This window comes from Haliotis rubra, unplaced genomic scaffold (genome assembly GCF_003918875.1).
Source record: "Haliotis rubra isolate DU_JTF1 unplaced genomic scaffold, ASM391887v1 Scf351, whole genome shotgun sequence".
NCBI classification, from domain to species: Eukaryota; Metazoa; Mollusca; class Gastropoda; order Lepetellida; family Haliotidae; genus Haliotis; species Haliotis rubra.
In genome coordinates this window covers 822,050-845,654 of record NW_025767026.1, presented here as the reverse complement: position 1 = coordinate 845,654, position 23,605 = coordinate 822,050, and the positions used below count along the sequence as shown (strand labels likewise).

Below are 23,605 nucleotides of genomic sequence, written 5' to 3'. Positions count from 1 at the left end.
GAGGAGGAGGAGGAGGAGGATTGATAACAGAAATGGACTTCACACATTGTACTCATGTGGAAAATCGAACCTGAGTCTTCGGAGTGGCAAGCTAACGCTTTATCCACTAGTCTACCCCACCACCCTGCCTGAGTCTGAGGGTGTGGGTTCGAATCCCGGATGGGACTCGACCCAATAAAAGTACAAGAATCTGTACTTTACTGAGAAAGCATAATCCCAAACATAACATGTTACCACATTCTAAATGGCATTGTTTCCTTTGGGGTAGCCCCTCATGAAGGATGATGTGTTTTGTTTGTTTGTTGTTTTACACCACACTCAGGAATATTCCAGTTCTTTGGCGGCGGTCTTTAAATAATCCAGTCTGGACCCGACAATCCAGTGATCAAAAGCATCGATCTACGCAAATGGGATACGATGACAACCTAGTCAACAAGGTTGACCACACAAACCCGTTAGTCGCCTTTTACGACAAGCATGGGCTTGCAGAAAGTCCAAGTCTTACCCGGATCATGATAGGTGCATGTGTGTGTGTAATAGTTCAGTTTTACGCGCTTTTATTCCAGCAATATCACGCCACCAGAAATGGGCTTTACTTGTACCCATGTGGGGAATTGAACCAGCGTCTTGGCGTGGACCAACCACTGGGCTACCCCACCATAGGTAAAATGGTAGGTAATACAAGCGAATCAACAATATGCCATCAAGGTCTTCTGCATGCGTTGTCCAACATGGATCAACCAGACATTGATAAATATACCAAATTGTTCCAAGAAACCCTGATTTCATCAGTTCCCATTATTTTGTCAACATAAAACAGTGTCAGGGTCTAAAAATGTGGACTTCTGCTTATTTACCACTTTGTCTGAAACAATATTCAAGCAATAGCTTCTGGAGATTCTTCCCGCCTCTTTTTCTGTCATATTGAAAATAATGATAAGAGATTATGAGCTGGGTAAAAGCTGCTTTGTACAGTATTCCAGTTGTATCACAGCATATCAGCTTAATGTAATATCATAGAAACACAAGAAGAGCATGGACTAAAATTTTCACACTCATTGACTCATCTCAACACAACAAGAGCATCCATGAAGACGTTTACATTCATCTTATGACATCAACGTAACAATGATGACATCACCGCAACAATGACATCAATGCAACAATGATGACATCAACGTAACAATGATGACATCAATGCAACAATGATGACATCAATGCAACAATGATGACATCAACGTAACAATGATGACATCAATGCAACAATGATGACATCAATGCAACAATGATGACATCAACGTAACAATGATGACATCAATGCAACAATGATGACATCAATGCAACAATGATGACATCAACATAACAATGACATCAATGCAACAATGATGACATCAATGCAACAATGATGACATCAATGCAACAATGATGACATCAATGCAACAATGATGACATCAACTTCCATCAAAATCTTAACACTCATGTGATCACATCAACACAGGAGTCTAATGAGCATGAACAAAACAAGAGCATCCATAAAAGATTCTCACCCTTCTAATCACCCCTCCACCAAGTGCACACATATAAACAGTACAAATATATGTGATGCTAATCCATGGAAGGGCAAGGTGGAACTCTCAGATCTGTGAAGTCAATGATTGGATGAGATAGATTGTCACACCTTCAAGCATTGTTCCAGTCATAGCACAGGATTCCCATGTGGCAGCCTGGTTGTCTGAAACAATACGGTAACACATGACCCTGGGAACACGTCCCAATACGACTTTCCACTGTGAGCTCATGCGAGTATTGCGTAGATATCATCACAACACACATTGTTAGGAACCTCATACATCTCTGTGAGACAGCTGGCACGGAATTCCTGTCCTGGTGTTATCAACAACATCAGGCACGTTCAGTAACTGCTCCCTGCAATAAAACAGAATAGGAGATTTGGAAATTATTGTCATTTTTACTCCAGAGACTGTCCTAGTAAACACTGTTGCGACGTTATTACATACACAGAAGTACAATTCTATGGAAGGACATACTGGACAAAATCCCATGATGTAAGTTCACTTTGACAAAGCTGAGTTTCAGTTACACAAGTTAAACGTGAAGGTCAAGATGCAGATCACAGTTCACCACTGTAATCAGAGGGCCAACACTGAATCAGGCCCGAGCACCGAAGCTGTGGGTTGGGGGTGAGCTCGTTGTCAGCTTCACCATTTTGCTTCACTTACATAAACGCTATGACACACATTTGGAAAAACTTCATGAAACTTTGTTGTCGATAACACGCAATATACACAATCGAGATCCAAATGATCACACGCTACATTTCCGAATGCTTTCATGGTGACATATGAAATTGTATACCATGAACATAAATTAAAAAAATAATAATTAAAGATCAGAGTTTTTTTAAAGACAAATCAGAGAGCAGATTTCGTATTTGTAAATTGGAGTAACTCCACCAAAATCGGAGTGGTTGGCATCTCTGTGTAATCATGATTGAAGGTAAGCCTTCCGTGTAAACAAGGTGCCATGACACTGCCCTGACTACCAGGGTGCCGTTGTACAGAACGATCTTAGCGCTAAGGTGACCGTAACTCCCATACCTTAACATAGACTTAAGGTAGTCGTAGCGCTAAGGTTGTGTTGTACAACGGCACCCTGGGGTATAAAGGGTCAAAGCTGACACTGAGGGTGACCCTGACTACTTTCCATGTACCCCATTCAAGGTTGTGTTGTCTTACAGCATGACTGCCCATCCAACGAAAGAAAAAAAAACAACCCAAAGATGATGAAGATGATGATGAAGGTGGTCCTGTCATGTAACAGCCATGAACATCTGCCCTGTGAAAGTACAAAGATGCCTACCTGCCGTGTGCCCCAGTCAAGGTAGTCCAGTCTCGTGGCGGCCTGATACTCATCAACCAGCTCCTGTAGAACTTCTCGAGAGTTATCAAATTCATCCAAATTGTCCTTGAAGATGGGCTCCTTTTTAAACTGGTCCATGAAAGCCTCCCTCTTTCTTAGTTTATCAAACTGGCGGAGGATTCTCTCAAACAACTGCAAGAGGAAATTGGAAATTTTAACTATAAATTGTATATTTATATGCTTATCCCATCTCACGATTTGCTCTGCTCTCTCTTGCTTCGACACTGAGTGGACCGAATGTGAACTTTATCTGTAGGCCTATCATGTCCATACACCCGTGTTCCCCAGGCTGCTCTCCTAATAGGACAGGTCCTTAGTCCCTACTTAAGCATGCAGCACACTCCCCTATCTACCCATGTGACTACCTCAGAGTGATCAGGCCAAATAAAACAAATGTTGTGGTTCCAATTACACTTCTTAAAAATTTAGGGTAGGTTGGTTGTAATTTTTTTTTTACATATTTTTTTAGAAGTAAAGTACAAACTAATAACACATTTATCAATGTGTAATTCAATCAAGCTTTCAGCCATCATATCGACTTTCGTCATCACAATGACAGATATCTGCTGGTGCCGGGAAAAACAATGGTATCTGAAAGCTTATTTTATTCATTCCGCTTAAAAAAACATTAGGGTCAGCACCAGAATTCCATTACTTAAAAAATTGTACCCATGTGGGATTCGAACCCGGGTCTAGGGTCAGCACCAGAATTCAAGGGTCGGTCGGGTAATCGGAACATTTTTTTTAAGGCCTCATTCTACTTCTTGTTGCGCCACTGTGTGGACGTATTGTGAAAGTTCTCAGTTTTCCTTACAAGTTAAAATGAGAAATAAATCATGGGTAGTTGACCTTAAGTAGCGTAATTTTGCGCAGTGTAAACAATATTTTCTTCCTCGGATCTCCACTTGTCATGAGTGGATTGTACTTGCCTGTGTTCCTGGAGCAAGCGCTGTCGGGAATGTGCTCCCTTATCAAAGATGCTTTTCAAGCTTTAAGATGTGCTTGCTCCCGTCGACAGATAGAGCTCGTTGTACTTCAACAGAACATGGTCAATCACCTGACTAAACCTCGCATTCAATGACCTGTATTAACTGCTTGTCACTTGAAGACTCCTATGTCGGAAAGTGATGATTTTATGGGCTTATCGTCAGATGTCTACTCATTCTTCTGCCTCATCCAACTGCTGTGTTGCCAGCTGACTCACACAGCCGATCTACATCGTCAAATCGCCGAACCCTTTTGCCACACCAAATGGATATACCAGGCCAAACTGTTTTGCCACACCAAATGGATATACCAGGCCGAACTGTTTTGCCACACCAAATGGATATACCAGGCCGAACTGTTTTGCCACACCAAATGGATATACCAGGCCGAACTGTTTTGCCACACCAAATGGATATACCAGGCTGAACTGTTTTGCCACACCAAATGGATATACCAGGTCGAACCGTTTTGCCACGGCGTATTGGGTCACAACAACCAATCGCCATACATGACTGGTTCTTATCGCCGAAACGCCTCACATCGTTAAATCAATTCACCGTACCTGGGATGCCTCCCAAGACACTTAACCAACATCGAACCTCATCTTTGTTTACATGGTTCGGGCTATGCCAGCTGCCTTTAAGATTCAGGAAATGTTTTGGTTCATTCGACACACATGATCGCTTGGTTCGCCAACCACCTACAGCTGCCTAGAGCAAGATACCAGATGATCTATTTATTACATCCAACATGAAGGATTGGGACTTATCAACACTGTACTTTTACATTCTCATCGAGGATTGCGAACTTGCAGCCAGATACAGCCAAATTTGTCGTTCCACTCAGTGTCGAAGCAAGACTTAGAAGTGCAAATCATGAGATAGGTAGAGTTTAAAAATTTGAAATTTAAAAACCTGACTGGATCAATACTTCACAAACTTCCGAAACCTGACCAAGGGGCACAACTCTCCATAGCAAATGGCGTTACCTAGACACCCCCTTGCTGTATCTGAAATCTAGAATATTGAGTCAACTGTTGTCATATTACATTACCGTATAAGGGCGACAGTGATGCATCCACGAAAGTTATTTACGATGCATGATATTGTGTCTATCCTTGAATATGTTGGTCTATCACAATAGCTATTGTTGAACACAAGGGGTCTCACTTGAATATGTTGGTCTATCACAATAGCTATTGTTGAACACAAGGGGTCCATGTAGTGACTGACTTACATGAGAGATGCTTGTGTGGTTGGCCATCATGAGGCCGCTGACACGATGTGCAGTCTGGATGTAGGGGGACTTGCGTGACAGCGCCACCTGGATACTGGCCGGACCCCAGGGGATAAACTGGGCCAGCTTCCGTTCTCGGATCCTCTGGAGACTCTTGTGTACCTGCACAGATCAGACATGGCAATGTGTGAGAGGGAAATGTTTCTGTGAGGATAGGAGTTTAACAAACACAGTGCTCTTGTATCCTCTGAAGGTTCTTGTACCTATATGATGAGAGTTCAGAATATAAACTGTACTCATCAATGAATTGCCATTTCTGCAAACTAGGCAATGTCAGAAATATACATCAAACATCCCAACAAGTAGGGTCCATCGCTATGAATTTCACTAGTTTTGGGTCCACCTCCCCCTGTACAAATTTCTCCTGTGTGGTCCACTTGTACGTGCCTCAACTGTTTGGGTCCACATGTTATATGTCCCACATTTGCAGGGTGTAAGTGTATCATCTGTGTCGGGTCCATCTGTATGTGCAGCGTAAACCTGTTTGAGACTCACTTTTACAGGATCTAACCCGTGAAGATCCGGGTTAGAATTGATCTTCACTATCCCATGCTTGTCATAAGAGGCGACTAACGGGATCGGGGGTCAGGCTCGCTGACTTGGTTGACACATGTCATCGGTTCCTAATTGCATAGATCGCACTCATGCTCTTGATCACTGGATTGTCTGGTCAATTATTTACAGACCGCCGGCACATAGCTGGAATATTCCTGAGTGTGGCGTAAAAGTAAACTCACTCACTCACTCACTCAATTTACAGGATCCACCTGTTTGAGCCTCACATGTGTGTGGTCCACCTGATTGTGACTTACCTGTGTGTGGCCAAACTACATGTGACTCACGTGTGTGGGGTCCACCTGTATGTGGCTCACCTGTGTTGGGTCCAACTGTATGAGATTCACCTGTGTTGAGTGCACCTGTATGTGACACCTGTGTGGAGTCCATCTGTATGAATCTCAGCTGTGTTCGGTGCACCTGTATGTGACTCACCTGCGTTGGGTCCACCTCCCCCCTGGATGATGTTGAGGATGGAGATGTAGCAGTGACTGGCCTGGCGATGTGCTCCCACCGGCGTCGACACCATCATGTTCTTGGGCTGCAGTAACCGTCTCATCACATCCAACACTGTGGTCTTCCTCACACTGGCAACCTACATCACAGGCAACAGTCTTCTGCTACAGTTTAAGAACTTGTTACATCCAACACAACCTCGATGATCTCCAGGGTATACGTTCCAATAAAATCTCCACTAGTACCCTGGATACATCTATGGCTCGGGCAGATAATTTTATTACCTCCCTTTGCTGGCTCCGCATTCTCACAGTAGCCAATCAGCTAAGCCGTTGTTACAACTGAGCTTACCAGTGTCAGCAAAGATAGTGGTCGCAGCCGTGAAGGTTTGTTCGCAGTGCGACTCAGCTTTAGGGGGAAATCATTCAGATAAATCGAAAGGTCTGAAACCTTAAAAAATATACGCAAGAACTCTTTCTACCTCTTGCAGAGTACCTCTGCAACAATTATGTTGCCAAGTTTAATCGGTTAGATAAAAGAAGCGAAAGTGAGTTGTAATTGGTACGCTCAACTTCCCAACGTAGACACCTGATTGGATAAAAAGCCAGCCAAGGGAGGTAATAAAATCATGGGTCCGAGTCGTAGATGCATCCAGGGTATAGTGTAATTTAACGTAATTAATTATCGAGGATGCATCCAACAAAGAATCTTAGCAATCTGGAGGAAGTAGTCCCCATTTGCCTTAAATGCATAAAGTTAAAGTCAAAGCATCACAGGGGCGGTGGGGTAGTCTAGTGGTTAAAGCGTTGGTTCGTCACGCCGAAGACCCGGGTTCCAATCCCCACATGGGTACAATGTGTGAAGCCCATTTCTGGTGTCCCCCGCCGTGATGTTGCTGGAATATTTCTAAAAGCGGCGTAAAACCAAACTCAGTCAGTCAGTCAAAGCATCACAACAAACATCTACATTCAAAACAAAACGATACAGAATCCTCCCGAATCTGCCAATTATTGAAGGAGAAAACACCAGCTATATACCAGCACTACCAGTTGGAACTTTGAGAACCATTAACTGTGGGTCACTTATGAGGGATAAGGATCCAAACACTGGGAAGTGAAGACTTGGGGTAGGGGGTGTTGATTAGAGGGGTGAGCCTTACATGTGAGTCAGTTGTGAGGGGCGTGTACCCAGTCATCAGGAAGTGAAGTCTGGGGGTGGGGATGAGAGAAGCTATCAGGCCAATCAGATCATTGTTCATGTAACCAGGGTAACGCAGGGTGGTCGTACTTGTGGACATCACAGTTGATACCTGTTGTAAAATGAAATCAGATATTTGTAATGTTAAACCGAACAGGTTTCTCTGAATATGTTGCAAAAATGACTAAGCATCATAAAGAACATGATATAAAATTCTCAACCAAAGAGAACATCATTAAAAGTGGCACCACTTCACTTCTAATGCAAGATTTCTGCTTAATTACATTCATGCCTAAATACATACATGAGACACGTTAGGGACTCAAAACCTGGCCAAGCTCTTTTCAGCCACGCAAAAGCATGGGCAATTAGAGTTACCACCTTTTCATATCTTCAGGTAAGATGTGGGCAGGTATCAAACCACTGACCTCCAGAATCCACTAGTATACAAAGGCAATCTCAGATAACTCGGCTGAGTTTGTGAATAATTTAAGGTGAGGTGAGGTGAAATTGGGTTTAACGTCGTGCTTGAGTATATTTCGCTCATATGACGACGTGCATGCGTGTGTATGTGTATGTGCGGCTGCTTGTACTAGCCCATACTGAAGCTGGTTTTATAGTGTTAGCCCACTCAGATACCATGCCGCAGTGAAGCATGAATACCCCAATCAGACACATTATACTGACTCCGAGCCGACCAGTCCTTGTTGTACCCATTAATGCTGAGCGCCAGGCAGGGACCAACAAGTACCATATTTTAACGTGTTTTGGTATGACGCGGTCGGGCATCGAACCAGCGACCTTCCGCTCACCGGGCGGACGCTCTAACACCACTACACCACGGAGGCGGTGAATAATTTAAGTATTCTGTATTGAACTGCCATCAAATGAATGTTTTCGAAAGACCATGCACATTCTGTTACTTTGTAATATTTTGTCTTTTCTTGCTTGACAACTCACTGACTGAACCTCAGAACAGCTCAACACAATCTTATAACGAAATACACAGAATATGAGAATAATAAACTGATACAAGTGCATCCCATCTCCTCACCAGCTGGTTGATCTGTGCCAGGGAGGGTGTGTCTATGTGAAGCCTGTCAGCAGCGATACGGTTGAGAGCTGTGTTGTCCAGGACCACCTGGTGTCAAACAAGTACAATTAGATTCTCTACCAGCAGCCATCAACAACAAAAGCAATAATGACAGTACCCTATTTGAACCATTCTTCCAAATATCAATAGAAATGAGTCAATGAGAGACAAGGGTTTAAAGCTGCTTCAACAATATCAGAGATGTATCAAGAGGGCGGTGGGGTAGCCTTGTGGTTAAACGTATTCGCTCGTCACACCGAAGTTCGACTCCCCACATGGATACAATGTGTGAAGCCCTTTTCTGGTGTCCCCTGCAATGATATTGCTGGAATATTGCTAAAAGAGGCGTGAAACTAAACTCACTCACTCACTATATCAAGACATCAGCTTAATGGAGAAACGCCCAAAGTGATGCAAGGCTTAGACATTCACGACTTTGTTAAAACCCACAAACTGACATGGGTATGCTTCTGACAAACTAAGTATTTTCAACAAGGCAATCCAGGATTCAAAGCCCAAATCACTGTTACCAGGGAGCCGAAGGGAGGCAACTCCGCACAGTGTTTTTAGACAACTGGGTGAGACAAACCTATACAGCCAACTGAGCAATGAGCATACCACACAGTCTGCATTCTGTGTCAGCCTCTTGAGTGTCAGTACGGAGTTGTACGGCTGAACCACAACATCAGAGATCTCGTCCACGTTTGGGAACACTGAGTACGTCTGGATAAGCTTCTTTGGAAATCTGAAATGAAACCCCATAGTTTCAAATTCTGTTACTTCACAATTACCTACCTAAACCTGGTGCTACACTCCCTCGATTCATGTGACATGATCAGGAAAACCATCACTATATATTTGTTAACTGCTGAACGCTGGACTCAGAAATATTCCCTATATTACCTACATGACTGACTGACTGAGTGAGTTTGGTTTTACCCCGCTTTTAGCACCATTCCGGCTACATCACAGCGGGGGACACCAGAATGGGCTTCACACATTGTACCCATGTGGGGATTCGAACCAGGGTCTTCAGCATGACGAGCCAACACTTTAACCACTAGGCTACCCCACAGCCCTTACCTACATGATGCAGGTATGGTAACCCACAAATCAACCAACTTGAGTGAGTGAGTGTAGTTTTACGCCGCACTCAGCAATATTCCAGCTATATGGCAGTGGTCTGTAAAAAATCGAGTCTGGACCAGACAATCCAGGGATCAACAGGATGAACATCGATCTACGCAATTGGGAACCGATGACATGTGTCAACCCAGTCAGCGAGCCTGACCACCCGATCCCATTAGTTTCCTCTTACAACAAGCATGGGTTACTGAAGATCAATTCTAACTCGGACCTTCATGGGTCTCAACCAACTTGACCATCCCATCCACAAGATGGTCCTTAATGACCTGGAAATGTGAGATATCTCATTAATAATGTGCTTGTGAATCTGATAGTGGTATTCCAGTACACACCTGTCGTTAAGCCTCTCCAACAGGTAGGATCCCATTCCAGACCCTGTTCCTCCAGCAATGGAGTGACTCAGTACAAACCCCTGGAACAGACACACAACCATCAGACACCAGTCTGTCTACACTGATATACTTCACTACACAAGTGTTGAGCAAGTTTTTGGCCCTTACAAAAATTGCAAATTTAATAGAAATTATCCTTAAACAGTTTGCATTACCAAACATAAGTCAAATTTTTGTTAGACTTCGTAAAGAACATACATATCTGACACATATAGTTCAGCCACAGGCATAAAAGTCATCACAATTTTGAACAAATATTAGTGCTGATGTGGAAATCGGAATTGGAACTATTTCAGTGTCTTGTAGAGAGATCAGTTGGTAACTTTTCAGCAAATTTGCATCACAACTGTATGTTAATAACTGTACGTTGAATAAATCACAAGTGTGATTATTTGTTCAGTATACTGCAGTTTGTTATGATTGAATTTAACAGTGGAAATATTATTATTTATTAACTAATCATATAAATGACAATACAACACAATTCAATCAAATCTTTGCAAAATTCTAACTTTTGTATATTATACAAAGAAATATTAAATTATCATGAATCCCAAATATTGAAAATGACTCCCAAAAATAAATATTGTGAGTCACCATTAAGTCCCATTTTTCAACGTCTGTGTAAAACCCTGATAGTAGTGGTGTGATGTCTTAGTTTTGCAAAAGTAATTCACAATTCACTAATAGTGGTGTTCCAATTAGTTGAAATAATCGAAGATTGGTCGAAGTGACCAAACGACCAAGCAATCGATCACATTTTCTCACAATCGAACACAAACAATTTGGGAACTGCTGTTTTAGTCTTTGAAACACTTGACGATGGAACATATATCTTTGAAGTGGTCAGGGCCTGAAAACTTGTATAATTCTTAGAAAACTCACATCACTAACTGAAAAGTCATGACTGAATATTTCATGAAGACTCCAGGAAGTTTATGTTCATGATATATTACTCATCACTTTAAAGTAGCAAGTTGCATTATGTTATACATATCTACAATAACAACCTGGATAGGAAAATCTGAAAAAATGACGCTAACCAATTTTTTTCGATGATTTTTCGTTGGTAATGAAGCAATCATCAATTGTGAGATTTCAACCAATTCCCAACACTAATTCACTAATAAGCATGAAGCAGGAACAAGAAACAGACAAACAGGACTTGATACTGTTCATATAAATTGACATTATTATTGCAGGAATATGTTTCGAAAACAAGAATTGTTGAAAAATAATTCACAACTAGTCCAAAAACGGGATTCATACTTCCTGCCACTGCACAAACTCCTGTCGTAATTCAATCAATACTGACAACAGTTTCCCTACCTCCAAACTGTCACTTCCATCAGCTTCTCTGTCTATGATGTCGAACACGTCTTCATACAGCCTCTCAGCCTGAACGTAACCAAAATATTGTCTTGACATAAAACTGTAAGCAAACTAAATTGTTATTAACAATTGATATAATTTATGAAATATTACTCCATATTTTGAGTTTTCAAGGTCGAACTTACCTGTGTGTAGCCACTGGCCCAGTTATTTCCCGCACCACCCCCATGTTTTGACAGGTACACGTTCTCAGGGTTGTACAGTTTGGCGTATGGTGATGTGAGGATTGAGTTGATCACCCTGGGCTCCAGGTCCAACAACACTGCTCGGGGGATGTAGTGTTCGTCGTCGGCCTACACAGAAATGATGCTGGACTAATTTCCATTCCCAATTTGTTATTAGAATAACACAAGCTGGACATGGTTCATGTTCACATTTGTCCTAAAAATTTATACAAACCTGTAGAGGTTATGAATTCTTTGAAGAAAGTCCTCCTTGGGGTTCATATAAGCATTAAAATGTCCATTTTAAATCCTACGACAGTTGTAACTATATTTTTAATAAAATATTTACAAAACAAAACACTCGTTTTGTCTTGTGAGACCACCCCTACAGGGCCCCACCGGACCAACACAGCCAAGAGCAGGTAACTCTCGCCGTCTACCTCGTACCTCACTTTTCATGCTGAACGTGTCAGACAGAATGAGGGGAGGCGGGTGGCCGACCCAAGGAGGACTTTCTTCAAAGAATTCATAACCTCTACAGGTTTGTATAATTCTTTTTCAGAAGAAGTCCTCCTTGGGGTACATAATAAGCATATGACAGACTCCCAAAGATATTTGAGACGGAGTGGCATTCTGTCTGGCAACAACTAAACCCGTGGTGGAGTGAAATCTACAACCGATACGGAAATAGAAAACACCGAGCCACCTGACCACTGATGTCAATCAGACGGTGAGGAACTAGGAGCCCAAGCTTATATGTCAATTGGCTCAATATCAATGACATAAAACCCCCTCACTTCCAACCATTACAATGGAAGGAATGTATGGGGACATGCCGAACAACTCCCAAAACCCTAATATAGCCCCAGCCAGACAATCGTGGCGAGAGGTATAAGGGTAGGGGAAAGCTGCGAACAATTTAAACGCTACAAAGCCAATAACCCAGGAGTCGAAGCTAATAAGTACTGCAAACTAATGCTCAATGCAGCCCTCCTGTTTGGAAGAGGGCTTGCCGACCTCGATAAAACCCAGAGAAATTATTAGCCTCGCTAAAACTTTCTGAGGAAATCGAACAGTACAAACGCCATGCATTGTAATGAGTGAAAACACCAAACACTCTCGGCATGAGGAGGGTAAGTGTAGGCCACCATCCCACAAAGCTGATTAACACAGGCTCCCAAATACCGGAAGGCTCGGGAAGAGGGAAAAACTGTAAGCGCATAAAAAATCCCTGAATAGCGAAAAAGCGTGAAATGAACATATGTTGGCTCACCATTACACTAACCTGGTCAATGACATGCGCGGCTCGAAGAGGCATACCAAACAGTGCCCCCGTGGGGTTCGCGACTCCAATTCGCCGCAAAGACGGGTTAATAGCATATGACTGGTTAAAGCGTTCAAAACGGACCCGCCCTCTTGAAGGGGCGTAAAGGACGTATGTACACCCAAACCCGACCCAACCCGAAGGATGGTAAGGCTAATACGATGTACCGATATGAAATATATCGACATTGAACACAGAACCGATACCAATGACCAGTTACTAACTTGGTCAGGGTGGCAGGTCACTTCCACTGGAGAGAACCGAAGACGAACCGAGCAACGATCCTTAGAATGCGTGTCAAGTTGGTAATGGCGAATGAAGGCGTTCTGCTGGCTCCAAAGAGCGACAGAACCGATCTCTTCATTGAGCAGTGCCGCTGTGTATTGTCAACAAAGCGGCATCTGCCCTACCCAGTCTGCCTTCAACCCCTCGGGGGGAGGTAAACCGTATCATTGTAACCATACAACTACGGAAACAAGCCAACGAGATAAAGTGCGCTTGCTAGCAGACTCCCCAGTCTTCCCGCCACCAAACAGCACACATGGGTACCCGTGACGGATCCCTTTTGTTCGATCGTTTCAGACAGGCACGGGTGAGCAATCGAAAGATTGGTCCCCTCGTGCGGAAGGTGGTAGTGGAAGAAGCGCGATATGAGCAGTCATGTGGAAAGCAATATCGCGACTGAGAGTGGTAGGTATCCGAGTCGAATCTGGACATGATCAGTATAAAATACTGTCAGTGTCGGTCAGTGGGAATCGCATGGATGTACCCGACCCTTCTACCAGAGTTCACCACAACAAGTAAAGTCGTCTTCCACGCAACAAGTGAAGTGAGAGAGATGATATACTTGAAAAATTAGGGCCAGAGAGCCAATTGTGAATAAGTGGCAATTTTAAAGGTGGGCTGGCCGGCCGACGAGCGGTCGAACCCTGTTCATGCCAGCTACTTAATGCCGATGTACGAGGATGCTGCCTAGGCAGAGCACCATCGAACGAGGTGTGAAACGTGGAAATAGCCATGGAGTACCCGGCAATGGTGGAGGTCATAAGGCTCTCAACCAAAACGAGGTTATAGTAACTCCAATATCCTAACTACATCCGCAGAATAGGGATTATGAAATCCCCTATCTGCACACACCAGCCGCCCACCTATCAACACACTGAACGGGTGTCGAATCCCAGGCAGAATTGTGTCTGCAGCGGTTGCAGGAATTCCGTGTGTTATACCCGACAGAGGCCAAGCCACCCAGTGAATCCGAGGGATTCGTGTGGCGCCCGTGCAGAGTGAGAATGTCTGGCGAAGAGGTAATTCAATCCCGGTCGCGGGATCGAACACCAACCTGACTGCTGTCAATTCCAGCACATTGATGTGCAGGTTGTGACTTCGTCTCAAGAGGCTGCAGGTCACCCAGAACATCGCCTCTAACCCGGTAGGGATGTATCTGGCTGGACTGAGAGCGGCGGTGTTCCAGGGTGGGGACCCTCGGAGAGACGCTTGACGCCTGTCCATCTGACTCGTGTGAGGTTGACAATTCCGCCCAGTTTCAACTGATCGATCGAGAGGTCCCAGACTCAACAGTTATCTGAAACCACGATGAGTCAGTCGCCTATGCGGGTGACAACACCGCACTGGCGATCTGGCTATCTGAGCTGTAATAAACCTCAATTTGGTGAACACCCTTGGCACCGTAATGTAGCCTAAGGAGAGCACACGAAACTGGTAGCACGTCCGTCCAAACAAGAAACCGAAGGTAAATCTTGAAATCAGGGTGCAATGGAACAAGGAGGCAGCGACTGAGGTCGATTGACGTGCGCCAATCCCCTGTCTCGGCAGATGAGATCACCGAGCGCGGTGTCTCCATCTTGAAGGACAGTACCTCTATAAACTTGTTCAGTTCTCAGATGAGAATGGGTCTGAACATTCCGTTCGTAATGGCAACTATGAAATAAGTGGAGTCAAACCCCACATATTCCTGACCATTGGAAACCACCACACTGGTTGCCTAACCCAGCAAAGACTGGATCTGGGCACGGAGTATTGTCGCCGTCTCCCGGGAAGCCGACACAGGAGTGTGTCGCTCCGCCGGTGTTTGCGGCAGAATATAGTAACCCCAGCAGTCGGCAACTTAACGAGAAGCTCAACAGACTTCCGTATTCCTCGTAACTAGCCCCGGGCGTATATGCCCATAACCGCCCTCATCATTTGACTGGCACAGCTACAATGCAGTCCCTAGCCAGATGAGAGTTGCCCCCGTCAGATGCCGCCCAGAGTCGCCGACGAAAAAAAAAAATTCCACCGGCGCTCTCTCCCCTTTCCACCAGCTCCCTCAGCAGCGCTGAGAGATGCGCCGAGTGGAGCATACAGCGTTGAGCTGTGAAGGGGAAAGAACGGCAGACTTAAGGGAGAGTGTGAGGCCTTGTCCCGGATGCCGTGCTGGAAGCAGGCTTCCCTCCGGGAGGCGAACTCCAACGGTTCGGGTAGTCGACATGGACAACACCTGAGGCAACACAGCCGCGATTCTATCTCGCGACTTGCCCTCAGGGGCGAACCTACTTAGTGGTAAGTTCAAAGTAGCGAAATGAGCGAAGCTCAAATCGACTTGTCCACTGTATGATGCTGAACCTGAACCCGATTCGAGGCACATGTGAGAAGCCTGACAATCAAGGTTTCACAAGCACTCAGACAGACCTCGGAGCGGCGGTGACAGTCACACCCGGCACACTTCGATGGCATCTCTAGGTCAATCGTCGATAGACATCAGGCGAACCTGAACTACCGCGCCAAGACCTGAACTACCGAGTCGGGAATCTGCGCCCTACCAGTGCGAAGCCTGGGTCGGCGCTACCCACGGGTTCAGAGAATCCGCAGAGCAAGCTCAGCTGTTCTGGACCCGAACCCGATCCCGGAGACACGTGGAGTAGCCTGATAAATCAGGTTTCCCGGTACTCTCCAAAAGCACTGGCGTATAGTCAAACATAGCCTATAGCGCTATATAAATACCCATACATACACATGTATATGCGTAAGTGTGCTTTCGGGTCGGCGGTTCGAAGTTCGAACCCCGATCCCCAACATGGGAGTGGCCTGACAATGCAGGGCTCCCCTGGTGTACCACGTGGTAGACCCTCGGCGGCGTCGGTGATCGGCAGCTTCGTCACACTCAACGGCCTCTTGGCCAGGGCATCGATAGACATCAGGCGAGACCTGAGCTAACAGCGCCGGGGATCTGCTCCCGATACCGGGGCGAAGCCCAGGTCGGTGCTAGTCCGATCTGCAGTCCCGAGACACAAGGGAGTAGCCTGGCAATGCAGGTTGCCTAGTGGACACAGGTAGACCTAGGAGCGCCCGAGGTGATCGACAGCTCAGTGGAACCAAGACCGGGTGCGAGAGGAACCTGCCGATATACAGGTTTCCGGGCAACCCGACTGACCACGATGGCGCCGAGGTGTCCCGAGGCTGGTCGGCGCCTAGGCGACCGCCAGTCAGAGCACCAGGGCAAAACCTGCAGGGCGAAACCTGCATCGCCGGCGCCGAAGCCCGTGACGAACCTGAGCCCGAAGCTAGGTTGCCACAAGGTGCCGAAGCGCCGAGGTAATCCCCGAGCTGGTCTGGCCTAGGCGACCGCCAGTCAGGGCACCAGGCGAAGACAGGGCAAAACCTGCATCGCCGGGCGCCAGGCGCTCGCGATGAACCTGAGCCCGAAGCTAGGTCGCCACAAGGTGCCAAAGGCACACCATCACCTGAGCCGAAGCCAGGATCAAGCTGCCTGGGAGGAGGCGCGTTCTCCGAGCCAGAGCTCGGGCGCAGCCAACCCCCAGATCGTCCGATCCACCCCGGCGACAGGCGTGCTGAGCTCCTTTATGAACCCAGACAGCACCGTGTCAATCGGTGGGAATTTCACCACAGACGACACCTGGTGAACTTACCTTCGAGATCAACACTTTGCGAGCCGAGCTCCTTACGGAGCCCGGACATCGCGCTATCAATCATCGAATTGACATTATGTTGAAGAATATGTTGCTGCAATAGTGAAGTCATATTTAAGTCAGCAACATTGTTTGCGGGGGAAACGATAAAGGGATTTCCTTAGAAACCTTTTATCAAATATTATCCCCCGCCTGAAGCAGATTAGTGAAAAACATAAAATCTGCGTTGTCGGGAAGAATCTTGGCGTGAGGCAGAAACCCAGACAAAACCACAACCTCGGCCTATGAGCCACGTTGTGTGTAAACGTATGAAATATGTATCATAATACAACATAATTTAACAGGAATATTGGCCTTAAGGGCGTTTATTATGAGCATCCTTGATGGAAGTCGTGGCGTCCCTCGGCTAAACACCGGAGGCACACTTTATAACCATCCTGTGGCGGTAGTGTGCATGGCACAACGCACAGGGCTTAAACTGCAACAAACAGAACCACGCCAGTGTTACTAGCAGGAACTGTGAAGCAGCAAACACATAAACACAAGTAATAGCAACAATAATCCGCAGACGGTAGCGATATATAAATGCTACAAGCTACAGCCATTTAAATACTAAACATACAATGCAAAGCAGAAAAAAAAGGCTAGCCACCCCTGCGTGTACTAGTGATAGAGTAAAGTTGAGTGATCTGAAAGCGAACACTATCAAAATTACTCAACAACGCGACTTACCACAAATTCGCTGAAAAGAAAGAAATTTAGGCAAGCCTACCATATAATATGCAAACAGAATATATGAACTCCCTACTACAAGCTACCAATAACATATAGCAAGGAAACCCGCGATCGTCAGCGGTCCGCCATTTTTATACCACATGGCTGGAAAACAGAGAACCCGGCAAAAGTTACAACAAAAGCTGAATGAAAATATCCACATATGACGTCCATCTAGCGCCCGTCGCGAGAAAGGAACCATACATACAGATTGAGACTCTTTTACACTCATCGTATCAGTAGGAGAGCAAACTCGAAACGAACACCACACACGTCTATTCAACAGAACGACAGCATGAAAAGTGAGGTACGAGGTAGACGGCGAGAGTTACCTGCTCTTGGCTGTGTTGGTCCGGTGGGGCCCTGTAGGGGTGGTCTCACAAGACAAAACGAGTTTTTTGTTTTGTAAATATTTTATTAAAAATATAGTTACAACTGTCGTAGGATTTAAAATAGACATTTTAATGCTTATATGTACCCCAAGGAGGACTTCTTCTGAAAAAGAATCTAAACACAGTTCAGTTTTCTACAGCAGGGGGAACTAGCACTCAGATACAACAGGAAAGGTTCATCATATACATAATACAGCAGGATGCAAGCTGCATCACCACCCAGGTAGCCAGGGTTGAAAATGGAGAATAATCTACGGACAGGTGAGCACCCTTGTCAAGGGAGAGATGGACTTTATCCTTATCACCATGAGTGAGTGAGTGAGTATGTTCGTAGATTATTGTCAAACCGCTTTTAGCCATATTCCAGCAATATCAAATGGGAGACACCAGAAATGATCTTCACACATTGTACCCAAGTGGGGAATTGAACCCTGGTCTTCAGCATGACGAGTGAACGCTTTAACTACTAGGCTATCACACCGTTCCTAAGGACTGACAGCATGTTAGCTACAAATGTGATGCACTTCACGTGACAAAACCATAAACCACAACCTGCTCCGCTCTCAACATCCACATTGCATGAAATCGTTTCAAATAATAAGTCCACCAAATCAATGTACATAACTCCTCCAAGTGGTATATATGGGAAGGATATCCTTTATGTGTCAGAATGCATGGGACCAAATAAAAACATGTATACATGGTATGTATTGTTTTCAGGCATCAACTAATTTGGTTCACAACTGCAAAACAGTAATCACTGTAATGAAGAGAACAAGTTAAGTGAGTGAGTGAGTTTAGTTTTACGCCACACTCAGCAATAATCCATCTATATGGTGGCGGTCTGTAAATAATTGAGTCTGGACCAGACAATCCAGTGATCGACAGCATGAGCATCGATCTAAGAAATTAAGATAGGATGACATGTTTCAACCAAGTCAGCGAGCCTGACCACCCGATCCTGTAAGTCACCTCTTACGACAAGCATGGGTTACTGAAGATCAATTCTAACCCGGACCTTCACAGGTGGTGACAACTTAAAATATGCATTGTTAACTTTTGGTAGCATTGCTAGACATGACCGACGTTACAAAATGAACTAAGTATTGTTAAACATTAAATTATCATTCATAATGAGTGTTATTGAGTGAGTTTAGTTTTACCCCACTTCTAGCAATACTCCAGCAGTATCACAACAGAGGACACCAGAAATGGGGAAATTGAACCTGGATCTTTGGCGTGACGAGCGAATGCTTTAATCACTAGGCTACCCGACCGCCCCCATTCATAATGATCCAAGATATGCTTTGCTTGAAGTGACTTGTGGATATTCTTTCAGATTCATAAATAAATATATATCAGACAATAATCTCAGTTCCTGATAGTACTTTTCTGACAGGTTGTGTCACCGGCAGATCATAAAGGACAGGGATACATGGCAACTGTTATATTGATGAGTGAGTGATTTTTACGCCACTTTTAGCAATATTCCAGCAATATCGTGGCAGGGGACACCAGAAATGGTCTTCACACATTGTAACCATGTGGGCAATCGAACCCAGGTCTTCGCCATGACGAGCGGACACTTTAACCACTAGACTACCCCACCGCCCTTATATTGACAAATAAAATTGGTCCTACCTGATAAAAAGAACACATCCTTTCTGTCTGTTCCTTCTGTTGCATACTCTTCAAGAATACCCTCTGAAATATGCATCATAAACATACATCATTGTCAGTATAAAAATGTAAGTACAGTGAAACACAGCAATCTCACTCAAACCAGTCCAGAATAAACAAAATTTCAGACATGTGACTTATTGTTATAAGAGTCATTCCACTTTGTAAGTGTTTCAAGCAGTAATTGCCCATGGAGTGGAAACTATGACAGGTTTCACTCCATACCATTGAATTTCCTATTCACAGTACATTTAAATTCTTTACATACTGTAATTATTGTTTCAAACAGGTGTGTATTTAATAACAGCAGGAAGAATGTTCAGCATGTTATGTCAACTTGGGCTTGGAGATCCACGTGGTTTGTAGGGGTCAAACGGTATACCGCCGTACTAGTAGAACCACGGTATTTTGCCTTCGGTTTGATATACCGTAATGCAATCCAAAATTTGGTGTTTTCGGTTTTCGTACAGTCATTTATTAACCTTTTAAAACCTTTTCTAAAATGTCTAGAAATCGAATCATTTTGTCAAAATCTATGCATTTCTTTGGCGGCCGCTATTTTTTCTCGGAAGTAAGTTCTCATATACCGAACCGAAACGGACCAAACTGAAGGCCTTGTACCACAATATGTACCATACCGTGGTAAGAGCGTACCGTTTCACCCCTAGTCATGACATAGACACTTCATAGACACACAACAGTTAGCTACTGTTCACGCGCATGTTTTCTGACTGTGCATGCATTCCTTCTGATTTTTACATGCATGTTTCAATAAAGATAAAGCTTCAGTGTATGCATGATAAGATTGTTTGATACATTTATCTAGTTTCTGCCAGGGCTGTTATAAAATATTTCCAAATGGGACATTATGTACCCCACACCTGTGGTGAGTACCGAAGTTGGATCAGGAAACATGGGGTCATGTATCTGGGTACATCCCAGTCCTGCTGTCATCCTATAATACCTGGACTTATCCCATGCTCTGCACACAGCTGCTTCCAGAACTCCATTCCGACTGGAAAGACAGAAATACAAAAATGGCAACAATCGAAATCATTCTACTTCACATGGATTTATCCATTTCAACTGGAAAGAGAGAACAAAATTTTATCTGAAATGATCGTCTGCTTCTTTGTGGTGATAATTGATTGTTAGAAAAGGAGTGAGTGAGTGAGTGAGTGAGTTTAGTTTTACGCCGCACTCACCAATATTCCAGCTATATGGCGGCGGTCTGTAAATATCAAGACTGGACCAGACAATTCAGTGATCAACAATATGAGCACCAATCTACGCAATTGGGAACCAATGACATGTATCAACCAAGTCTGCGAGCCTGACCACCCGATCACGTTAGTCGCCTCTTATGACAAGCAAGGGTACTGAAGATCAATATTCTAACCCGGACCTTCACGGGTATGTTAGAAAAGGACTTTTCTAGTCTTACTGACGTCTGGCTAAAGAGTAAGTGCATGACATTAAATTTTTAACATGCTAAAAATCATGGAATGCCTATCAGAGAGACTTCATAACAGTGAACATGGGAAAAGTGATTTTACTTCAAAACAGAAACTGTTGACTAATAATATCATGCATAACAATAATCTCCAGAGTATAACGTTATGATCACTCTCCACTATACCCTGGATGCATCCACGGCTTGGCCCGATGATTTTATTACCTCCCTTGGCTGGCTTTTTATCCAATCAGGTGTCTACGCTGGGAAGTTGGGCAAACCAATCAGAACTCACTTTCGCTTCATCAATTATCTAACCGTTTAAACTTGGCAACACAATTGATGCAGAGGTACTCTGAAAGCTGTAGAAGGAGTTCTTTTATGTATTTTTTTAAAGTTTCAGAACTGTCAATTTGTCTGTATTGTTTCCCCAAAAATCTGAGTGGTACTGCGAACAAACCTTGCGAATTTTCAAAGAAAAACGTACAACTATGAACACAGTATACTGCCATTAGATCTGCAGTGCAGCGATGTCATAACATTGTGACGTCAACAAGTTCATGACGTCATAGCATTGTCAGGGCATTGTACAAAATCTACTGTCAAAACATTACTCATTAGCCATTTCAGATCAAAGTATAGGTGTTCAACCTAGTGTAACACAGTCAATGAGGGTCAGCATGATTTGACACCAATCATGACAAACACGAAGCACTTCTTTATCTGCCGGTAACTATGAGTTTGAATTGTCAGTGAAACTTCGGGGAAATAAAAATATCACAGTTTCAGCGACTGGCCAGAACTTCATAAGCAAGGCAAAACAAGGCAGTTCCAACTTGCTAGAAGTGATGTCACGAAACAGTAACAAACTCGCACATTCAGTGACAAGTACTTAACAACTACCGTACTTTGATTTCCACATTGTCCGAGCTGTAGTGTAATTATTTCCCGCGGCATGTTCGGTTTTCACTCCGTTATTCCTGTCAGAACTCGAAAATGGCGGCAGTCAATGTAAAAGAGGAAACGAACAAGAAACGGAAAAGGAACCGTAATATGATCACTGTTTTGCAGCCTGCAAGTCGGTTACGTATCCCAGTTCTGGTCGCTACATACGTCCTTTCATAAAACAAGTAAAAGGGCTTGAAAGCTTTCTAATTATGCATATAAAATTATACAAATACACCGAAAATATCTTACAGATTACATAATACAACAATATCACAGTGTCATAAACTACTTTTACATCTAATTTAATAACTAATAACTGTTAATACGATATAATAAGATCTGATCGATTTGATGTTTCATAAATACTTTCATATCGACTGCCAAACAAACAAATCGATATCCATGCATTATTCCTATGTTGATTACTGATAAACAAGACTTGTAACAATGTGTCATCTGTTCCTGTATTTACTTGTACATGTTTTATTTGTTTATGGAAGCGGCCTTCAAATAAGCTCTTCGGAGCTTGTTGGCCAATCCATTCATACCTCCATGAATAAATATGTTTAAACCAAATGCTAATACACAACAAATGTTATTGATCCTTGACATTATACATTAATGCACGGTCAAAACACAGTATTTACAGTTAAAATCGAATGATTAAATTGTGATTTTCAGACGATTTCATTTACTTGAAGCATCGCATGCATACCGCATCCACAAATTCCCATGATATGTAAATAACATGTACACAAAATATACACATGACGTACCAGAGGGTGGCAATGTGCTGTATGATATACAGATTACAGTTACAACCAGAACAATTGCCATATTCTAAAAATGTGAAATGTGAAAAAAGGAATGGCCGTTAAAATATAGAACATGTGCACTAACCTTTCCACTCGCATCCACACAATCTATATGCATATAGCATTCACAAACGTAATTTGATTACATACAAGCAATGATTTAAAATCATATTTAAGTATCGATTTAGTTCAGATTTAATGAAATAATTTAACGAATTATTACAGAGGAAATACCAGCTACACAGATGGTAGAATCAGAGACCATGGTCTCTGGTAGAATGAGTATATACAGAAAAATCTGATTGAGTCTGTGGCCACAAAATCGTATGCATATACAAATAGATGATCCATCCACATCCATCCCGACGCAGGAGATGCATAAGGTGTCTTCTAAACAAGATTGTTACACTTCAATTGCGACGTGCATGCACGTGTGTCTGAGTGTGTGTGCCTGTTTGTACTAGTACTGACTTATAATTTGCGGCTAACGGGCCATTTTTTCCTTGCTACCCAGTCACGTGCATATTCATGACCTGTTAATATTCTCCGCGTCAGTCCTGGATTTAAAAGCCCAGATTAAATAAATACCCCAGATACAAGAAATGCCAAAATAAGGGGCGTGTCTGTTTTAAGTGTGATAACTGAGGGTTTCTTTTTTTAAAAATATAACCCCAA

General features: G+C 43.7%; 1 protein-coding gene across 1 annotated transcript; it reads right to left on the bottom strand.

Moving 5' to 3' along the window:
• Positions 1 to 787: 787 nt before the first annotated feature.
• Positions 788 to 22,170, bottom strand: LOC124285089 (tubulin gamma-1 chain-like). Its single transcript, XM_046721248.1, is given in 15 exon segments — positions 788 to 1,926; positions 2,881 to 3,072; positions 5,164 to 5,325; positions 6,214 to 6,234; positions 6,236 to 6,373; positions 7,394 to 7,543; positions 8,486 to 8,572; positions 9,143 to 9,269; positions 10,003 to 10,082; positions 11,392 to 11,460; positions 11,580 to 11,747; positions 19,676 to 19,684; positions 19,686 to 19,738; positions 20,679 to 20,729; positions 22,076 to 22,170. Coding segments are annotated over 15 exon segments (1,380 nt in total). The 5' UTR covers positions 22,125 to 22,170; the 3' UTR covers positions 788 to 1,902.
• Positions 22,171 to 23,605: the final 1,435 nt, after the last annotated feature.